Consider the following 9,951-nt stretch of genomic DNA (forward strand, 5'->3'; position numbering starts at 1 on the left):
CTATTCCACCACAGAAGGCATGAGTCTTCTCTTCAGTCTCTTCATGGCTGACTTCATTTCTTGGTTCCTCAGAGTGTAGATCAAGGGGTTCATCAGAGGGGAGATGACAGTGAAGGTGACAGAGATGGCTTTATCTGTGGGGAGGGCAGTGAAGGGCCGGGCGTAGACATAGATGCAGGGCACAAAGTGCAGGGTCACCACCGTGATGTGTGCGGTGCAGGTGGAGATGGCTTTCCTCCTGCCCTCCCCTGCCTGAGACCTCAGCATCATTAGGATGACTGTGTAGGACACAAGCAGGAAGATAAACCACAGGGTAGTCACTAAGCCATTGTTGGAAATCATCAGGAGCTCAAGTGCAAAGGTGTCTGTACAGGCGAGTTTGAGGATCTGGGGGACATCGCAGTAGAAAGTGTCAAGAACATTGGGTCCACAGAAAGGGAGGGGCAGCAACAGGGAAATTTGCACGATGGAGTGGACAAAGCCCCCCACCCAGGAAGCCAAAATGAGGGCAGTGCATCGTCCCCTACTCATGATGGTGACATAATGCAGGGGCTTGGAGATGGCTACGTAGCGATCAAATGCCATCACAGAGAGAGAGAAAATATCCGCTCCACCAAGCAGGTGGAAGAAAAATATTTGCATCATGCAGGTAGTATAGGATATGGTCTTTATCTTTGACAGAAGGTCTGCTAGGACCTTTGGAGCAGTGATGGAGGAGAAGCAGATGTCAAGGATGGCTAGATTGCGGAGCAGGAAGTACATGGGGGTGTGAAGGCGAGACTCACAGGTCACAGTGACCATGATGAGGAGGTTTCCCAGCAGAGTTGTCATGTACACAAAACACAGAAAAAGAAATAAGACCAAACTGAGATCTTGGGACTGAGTAAGTCCTAGAAATATAAATTCTTTCACCCTGGTGCCATTTCCCAACTCCATTGAATCATGTTTCTTCTTCTTTGTGTAGCTTGGAAAAAATTAAAAGTGTTATTTCAGAAAGGGTTTACTCCCCCTTAATAGATTCAGGTTTACAGTTGGGTATTAGGTCGGAAGACTAGTGAGGCATTATCACCACATGAAGACTCTTTCCAAGGTTATTGTTAACACATCCTACATGACATCTTCTTCCATAAGCATGCAGTTAATTATTGTTTTCTTCTGTAAATTATATGTATTTTAGAAAATGCATAAAAGTAATGTTCTCAGAATAGAAGTTGTAAGTATCCAAGATAAAAAGGTGAATAGTAAATAATCAGAAAGGGAATATTTTGGCACAAGGGATACAAAAATGGATGCAGTTTGGTGTGTAGATAAGACAATGCCTATTTGGTACAACTGGGGTCCTTTGAGGTTTTACACAAATGTGGGGTTTTTTCCAGACTGGGTGCTCCATTTAAATACTTTAAGAACTCCTATCTGCAAAATGATTGTCTTTGGACTGAATTTCACAGAAGCACTCCTCCCTTTTTTAGGTCACAGATTTAATGCTATGAAAAATCAGACAATTTTAAAGCTGTACAATTCTTCTTTATCGTTCTATTTTTCCTTAAGGGGATTTATTTGTTTCTTTCTTTAATATACTTTAGGTACCAAAACCCCTGGATGTTGAATAACTCCTCAGCTATGAAAGAAAAGTGGTAACTCAGAGCTTCTCTTCTGTTCACTGGTCAAATTTCTTTCCTAAAAGCTATTTTTTTTATTGTGCTATCATTGACATACGATAGACTCATATGTTTGACGTGTACACTTTGATAAGTTTTGACATACGCATATACCCATGCAATCATCAATATGTTTAAGATAATTAATTAATATGTCTTAATATATATTAAGATATAATAAGATATAAGTTAATTAATATATATTATCACTCCAAAAGTGTCCTTGTGACTCTGTAATATGTCCCCTCTGCCCCCTTTCTTCAGGCAACCACTGATCTGCATTCTGTCACTATCCATTAGTTTGCATTTTCTAAAATTTTCTATAAATGGAATCCTAAAAGGTGTACGTTCTCTTTTTGTCTGGCTTGTTTCACTTACAAAATACATCCACGTTTTGTGTGTACCAATATTTTGTTCCCTTTTATTGTACGGACGTGCCACATTTTGTTTATCAATTCACTTGTTGATGGACATTTGGGTTGTTTCTAGTTTTTGGCTATTACACATAAAGCTGCTATGAATATTCTTGTATAGGTCTTCATGTAGATATATGTTTCCATTTCTCTTAGGTAAGTACCTAGGAATGGAATGGCTGTAACTCTTAAAATTCAATAAGAAAACCAACCACCCAATTAAAAAAAAACGGGACAAATGGTTTGAACAGATACTTCAACGAGAAGATACAGGTTTAGCAATTAAGCATATGAAAAGATGCTCAATGTCATTTATCAGTGGGGAAATGTAAATGAAAGCTATAGTGAGATAACAGTGCACATTTATTAAAATGGCTAAAATAAGAGAGAAGGGGTTAATATCCAAAATATACAAAGACTCATACATCTCAACAACATAAAATCAACAACCCAACTTAAAAATGGGCAAAAGATCTGAATAGAGATTTCTCCAAAGAAGACATACAGATGGCCAACAGGCGCGTGAAAGGACTTTCAACGTCATTAGCTATCAGGGAAACGCAAATCAAAATTACAATGAGATATCACCTCTCTCCGGTCAGAATGGCTATAATTAACAAGACAGGAAACAAGTGTTGGAGATGATGTGGAGAGAAGGGAACCCTCGTACGCTGCTGGTGGGAGTGCAAACTGGTGCAGCCACTATGGAAAGCAACATGGAGCATCCTCAGAAAATTAAGAATAGATCTACCATATGATCCAGCTATCCCACTGCTGGGTATTTATCCAAAGATCTTGAAAACACAAATGCATAAAGATACATGCACCCCTGTGTTCATTGCAGCATTATTCACAATAGCCAAGACTTGCAAGCAACCTAGGTGCCCATCAAGGGAAGAATGGATAAAGAAGATGTGGTATATATTCATAATGGAATACTACTCAGCCATAAGAAATGATGCAATCCGGCCATTTGTGACAACATGGATGAACCTTGAGGTTATTATGCTGAGTGGAATAAGTCAGAGGGAGAAAGTCAGATACTGTATGATCTCACTCATAAGTAGAAGATAAAAACAACGACAAACAAACACATAGCAACAGAGATTGGATTGGTGGTTACCACAGAGGAAGAGGGGAGAGGGGAGGGCAAAAGGGATGATTTAGGCTCACATGTGTGGTGATGGATTATGATTAGTTTTTGGGTGGGGAACATGATGTAATCTACACAGTCTACGAAATATGTTACGATGTACGTCTGAAAGCTATATAATGTTATGATCCAGTGTTACTGCAATAAAAAAAGAAGATTGACATATCAGAGTTGACAAAAATGTAGAGGAACTGTAACTCTGGTGGGAATGTGCTATGATGCAACCACTTTTTATTATTATTATTATTTTTTATTGAGTTATTGATAGGTTACAATCTTGTGAAATTTCAATTGTACATTAATGTTTGTCAGTCATGTTGTAGGTGCACCACTTCACCCTTTGTGCCCACCCCCCACCCCACCTTTCCCCTGGTATCCACTAAACTGTTCTTGGTCCATAGTTTTAAATTCCTCATATGAGTGGAGACATACACAGATTATCTTTCTCTCACTGGCTTATTTCACTTAACATAATTCTCTCAAGGTCCATCCATGTTATGATGCAACCACTTTTGAAAACAATTTGTCACTTTCTTAAAATGTTAGGCGTGTGCTTACAATATAATCATTTTGCTCTTGAATTCCTTTCTTTTTTTATTTTGCGAATCCTTGGAATGGACTTAATTTCTTTCTTTGCAGTTTATCTCCTTTTTCTTACCATAATCAGAAAGAAAAGAAAGGTGAAAGTCACTTCTCTCACTTTTTGGGGTGTTTTCCAGTTCAAATGAAGATATTTCTTTTCACCTAGCTCACTTTCCATTCAAGTTGTCTTTCTTCTGTATACAATTTTGTCGAAAGTCTACTTAATATGGAAAACTAAAAAAGCTACCAAGAGTTATCAGAGCATGCAGGCAGATACCTGGGGGCCTCTGGCATAGCACAGCCTGTTGCAATCCCAGCTGGGTACTTACTGCTTACGCTACAGGAGAAGTTAGTTTACCCCTTTGGCCTCAGGCTCTGCATCAGTATCTGGAAACAATAGCATCTCCCTCATGTGATTTTTGTGAGGATTAAATGAATTAATATATGCAAAAGCATCAATACTTAGAGCATTGCCTAAGCAATAGTAAGTATGCTCATACGTGTGTTACCTTAAAGTAAAACGCTGGGTTAGTAACTGTCTCAGGCACACAGCTTCTTAAATGTACTGACAATCTTTTAGAAGAGTTGTATGTTTTCCAGAATCTGTATTCTAAAACAGCTTCATCAGAACATACTTTTTTTGGGGAAAATAGGAGGTACTTTTCTTTTACTGTCAATGAGAGTGGCCCAGAGGGTGGTGACAGCGTTTGGTAGTAAGGAGAGCACTTGCTTGGTTTGGTTTCTTATCTGACAACATCTTAGCAGACCAGAGAAGTCAAGTGCTGGTCTCTGCAGTGAGAGCCATCTGGGCTCAAGTCCTGGCTTTGTCCCTGTGTGACTTGGGTAAGTGAGAGACCTCATGGAGTCTCCACTTCATCTGTGGAATGGGGATTATAGTAATACCCACCTCACAGGGAAGTTATCAGGATTAGGTGAATTAACATACATAGAGTCTCAACATCCATGACTGGTTATCTGTTATGATTAGTACTATGTTGGGTAACCTTAACATGGGAGGCTCATCAGGAAATGGAGTGTGTTGAACCAAATAGTAGCTGAGCTATCAATTCTGACTAGTTAAAGTGGGGAAATAATCACCAGAAAACACCAACTCAATATACTTACTAAAGATATTGAGGAGGTCTTACCTACTTATGATATCCTTCCACAGGGACTATGGAATTGTAAATAGTAGACTATGGTCTACACAGAAGGGTAGAAGGCACAGTACCTCAGACCCCGAGTCAGTACTGTTTGTCAGAGAGGAATAGGTCCTACGTTCACAAAATACTTTTGGTAATTCAGACAACATCCTCTGCCTTCTGCTCCATGTTTCTGCTATTTTTACTCCATTTATTTAACAAATATTGATAGAAAGTTGGCAGAGTTCTAGGTTATTTGAGAGAAATGAATATAATCCAAAACCAGTGGAGAAAGAACTGAAATTTAATAATATGACACTGATGGGGACCGTCTAAAGACAGATGAGGTGTGTGTGAGAAAAGGGTGATTTCTCTCCAAGAGGCTCAGAGGAAGCTGCATGGAGGAGGTGACATTTCTGTTTGGGGCACTTGGGAGTGGAGAGAATGGGAGATCTGGCTTTAGGGGACCAGTTGAATATATAACAGTTGCTGATGAGTGGGAAGTTTGGCTGGAAAGAAAGGATCCAAATATGTAGGCACGGAAAGACATGCAAAAGAAAATCATTGTTAGAAAATTTTTATTGTTTGATAAATCTAAGGGAGGGTATGTAGGTGTTCACTGTATTATTCTTTCAACTTTTTTGAAATATTTTATTTTCTTTGTAGTTTTGAATTTAGCATAAGAAATACCTCTGTAGATTTCAGTTTCAAGAGATCCATCTATAGGAAGTAAGCCTGAGAAAAATCTCTTGTTTGTGCAATTCAAAGGATCCTGGAAAAAAAGAGCTTCCTCTGCCTACTTCCAAACTAAACTCATTTCTATGACTCTCCTTTCACAATATCTTCTTTGTTCATATTTCTTAGCTGTGTTGTCTGCCACTGATAGTTCACCCTGGAATGCAGCATCTTGTGTATATATTTCATTATTTTTAGTCAAAGTGTATTTATGAATCTTACAATTCCATCTAGATTTCAGTTTTTCTCACTCTTCTCTTCTCACACTTATTCATCAACACCCAGACACCATAGTCATTCACACTCATGTAGAGTTATGTGTCTTACCTAAAATTTCCAACCTCCTTCTCAAACATCTTGAATAATGTTCACACGAACCTTGGGAGTCATTCAGCTTCAGGAAATTTTGTTAAATACCCCTCTGAAGGCCAGTGATTTCAGTGGCTTCCCATCTATCTTTACGTGGAAAAAGGCAGACTCAGAGAATAATATTTCCTTGGCTCTTCCACACTGATTCACAGTGTTCCATCATATGTACCAATTTGTCAATCCCAGAACTAGTGTGAGAATTATCAGAGGGCATATAATTGGATGTGGCTGTGGAAAAATTCTACTGATGGAGAGGTGGTTTCAGTGGGAGTAATCAAGATGTGACTCAGGCACATGTCCTTAGGAAGACACTTCTTGTGTAGGATCTAAAAGTTTTTAGCAGTGACAAAGATTCTCCCCTTGACCAAACTCTACTCAGACTCCCCTGAACTTTTCAACTAGGCCTCCACTTTGAGATCTCCATGCTTGTCTCTGCATTGTCCAATTTTAGCAAGAATTCTGCTAATTCAGTTTAGCCAAAATCCCCCAACCTCCATGTTGATCACCCTCAGTATCTTATCAGGTTCCTCACCATTCTCCATCCCCCAAGTGATATTTGATCACCCTGGCCTGCCTTCAGCAAGAATCCTGTTAGGTCAGCTTACCAGAATTCTACCTTACCTCTTAGTAGATTTTCTATTGGGACATAAATGCCTATTCTTAGGGATTCTGCACAACTTCCTTAGCAGTTTCACCCACGTAGGGTAATTCCTGAAGTGTGACACACAAGTATTGGAAGGAGCCATTGGACCTGAAAGGATTATGTAGACGAGAGTGAAGGAGCTCTCAATGGGCAGATGAAGAAAGTGGGTGATGGAGTTCTCACAGGACACACATGTCACCAGGAAATCCACGCTGGATCCATCAGCAACTCCTACTTGCTCGACTTTCAGAGTTTTTCACCATTCTCACCACCTCCACTGTTACTACCCTAAGTTGTGTCTTCATTATTTCTTTCATGGGACTTTTGCAGTAGCTTCTTAATTGGCCTCCCTGTTTTTGTCCTTGCCCCACCTCAGTCTATTCATAACAGTAAGCACTGCATTTCTGCTAAAACATTCATCACTATTCTGCTCTTCAAAGCCCTTCAAAATGCATCGCATCTTATTTAGGTGAAAGCCAAAATCCTCACAATGGTCTAAAAGGTCCTAAGGACCTGATCCCGTGGCCTCATTATCTCTCTGACTACAATTATTACCTGTCTCCTCCTTGCTTTCTCTCATCTTCTTATGAAGGCCTGGGCACAGCCCCACCTGAGGACCTTTGCATGTCTGATTTTTGAACTGACATTTGTACTGTGACATGAACATTTGTCTAATTTCAAAAATTTTAAGATCTAGGATCTACCTGCAGAAATGAAGGGCAAAAAAGTAAAACTTCCAAATGCTGTAAATAGCAGAACCAGAAAACAAATAAAAACCAAGTTCATATATTGAATAATGTTTTGCCGTTCATGCCAACCTTTTTGAATGTATATGCGTAGTCTGAAGCAGCTTCATAGGTTTCTGTCATTTTTAGGGAGTCATGTTAACAGAAAATAATAACAAATCCATTGTTTTCTTACTCCTATTCTCCAATGATTTGAGAAACAGAAAGGAGTGAGAGGTGATATTCATTCACTGAGTTCTTTAACTCAACCATTTTTTGGTCAGTTTTCTACGTTCTACTTGCTGTGCCAGGTGCTGGGGATACAATAAATAAATTGTAGTCCTACTGGGGGAATAGGAGGAAGGAGGACATGGAATTGGAAACAAGGTCCTGAGTGTGGTGCTTGAGCTGAGCCCCGGTCGCTGAGGCAATGTCATGGAAGTGTGGTCAGTAGGTGTGGGGTTCAGAGGAAGGTCAGGATAAGGACCTACATGAGGTCATAGAACCCATAGTTACTGGGGTCCACATTCTAACTCAAGCTGTGCTGGCTTCAAAGCACTTGCATTCAACCGCTGGAGTGTGGGCTTTAGATGGAAAAATCTTCAGGTAATAGTTATTTAATTTACTCATATCAGAAAGTCAGAGGAGGAACTTAATTTGAGTGTGCTTACTTCATTAAAATGTGATTACTTCATGAAAGACCTTAGCAATCCAATGCCCAAGCTGCATTATGTTTCTCAGCTCCCTTCCTGGTAACAAGAATATAGTGGGAATGTCTGAGTATATATATATATATTTGCTTTTTCTTATTGTTAATTTTATTTAGACAATTGGAGATTTCCATGTTGTTGTAAGTAATAACCAAGAGAGGTCCCACCTTAATCCATTTTCCCCCAATGATCATTTCACAATCTATATGTATATCAAAACATCAAGTTGTACATCTGAAATAAACAACATTTGTATTTCTCAATTATATGCAATAGAGCTGAACGAAACCCCCACAACAATTCCAATGTGATAAAATTTCTGAGTGCATACATATTCTCTTTATTTCTTCCAAGGCTTTATTGCATAAGCATTATGCAACTCTTCAGCTAACAGTTTGATTTCTCTGCTTCCTTTTGCAACATGAAACGTATCTTTTTACATTATTATTGCATGCCAAACAGAATCTTTGAAAGTCATGTGTGTCTTTGTAGAAATATCAAACTTATTTAAAAATCCTTCAGTCAATGAGGTTTATTTGATGGACATTTTCAAAGGTGGTGAGAAGGAGTGAGCGACCAGTCTATATCCTCTCAGAAGGTACACATCTTCTTCTCAGTTTCCTGATGGCTGACTTCATCTCCTGGTTCCTCAGAGTGTAGATCAAGGGGTTCAGCAGAGGGGAGATGATAGTGAAGGTGACGGAGATGGCCTTATCTGTGGGGAGGGCATTGAAGGGCCGGGTGTAGACATAGATGCAGGGCACAAAGTGCAGGGTCACCACAGTGATGTGTGAGGTGCAGGTGGAGATGGCCTTCCTCCTGCCCTCCCCTGCCTGAGACCTCAGCATCATTAGGATGACTGTGTAGGACACAAGCAGGAAGATAAACCACAGTGTGGTGAGCAGCCCACTGTTGGAAATCATCAGCAGCTCAAGCACAAAAATGTCAGTATGGGCGAGTTTGAGGACCTGGGGGACATCACAGTAGAAAGTGTCAAGAACATTGGGTCCACAGAAGGGGAGGGGCAGCAACAGGGAAATCTGCACGATGGAGTGGACAAAGCTCCCCACCCAGCAGGCTACAATGAGGGCAGTGCATCGCCCTCTGCTCATGATGGTCACGTAGTGCAGGGGCTTGGAGATGGCCACATAGCGATCAAATGTCATCACTGACAAAGAACATACATCCACCCCTCCAACAAGGTGGAAGAAAAATATCTGGGTGGAGCAGCCATTGAAGGAGATGGTCTTTCTCTGTGACAGAAGGTCCACCAGAACCTTGGGAGCTGTGATGGAGGAAAAGCAGATGTCGGTAATAGACAAATTACGGAGCAAAAAATACATGGGGGTTGAAGGCACGATTCCCAGGTCATGGTGACCATGATGAGGAGATTTCCCAGTAGAGTTGTCACATACACCCACAATAGGAAAAGTAGAAGACCAAGTTCAGTTCTTGATTCTGGGTTTGGTCAAGGAAAACACATTCTTTTACCCTGGTGCAGTTTTTCAGCTCCATTGAGTCATCTTTCTCTCACTTTTGTTTCAAGCTACTTCATATCATACTTGGCTGTTTATTTTGTTTCTTTCCTAAGCACTAAGAACGCAATTCAGATTGTTCCTCCTGCGGTTGTGGTGTTTGCAATTTGTTGAGTTCTCCCAGTTTTTAAGATTATGATCAGTTTCATGATCAAATCAAAGTATCACATGAAACGTCATTGAATAATTCTTTTCCTATAAATCTATTTTTGAAAAGAATATCATTTACGTCTAGTAGTCACATTGGCCTAGCATATTTTATTTAATTAATTTATTTTGGTTTTAT

The 9,951-nt window shown here is 40.0% G+C and overlaps 2 protein-coding genes across 2 annotated transcripts; both read right to left on the reverse strand.

Moving 5' to 3' along the window:
* Positions 1-936, reverse strand: LOC139040478 (olfactory receptor 4D11). Its single transcript, XM_070487249.1, has one exon. It carries the CDS (start codon positions 934-936, stop codon positions 1-3), a length of 936 nt encoding a protein of 311 aa, XP_070343350.1.
* Positions 937-8,711: 7,775 nt separating this feature from the next.
* On the reverse strand, positions 8,712-9,296 carry LOC139040688 (olfactory receptor 4D11-like). Its single transcript, XM_070487440.1, has one exon. The coding sequence runs from the start codon at positions 9,294-9,296 to the stop codon at positions 8,712-8,714; it is 585 nt and encodes a 194-aa protein (XP_070343541.1).
* Between the last annotated feature and the right edge of the window lie 655 nt (positions 9,297-9,951).

Source organism: Equus asinus, chromosome 17, assembly GCF_041296235.1.
Source record: "Equus asinus isolate D_3611 breed Donkey chromosome 17, EquAss-T2T_v2, whole genome shotgun sequence".
Classification (NCBI taxonomy): domain Eukaryota; kingdom Metazoa; phylum Chordata; class Mammalia; order Perissodactyla; family Equidae; genus Equus; species Equus asinus.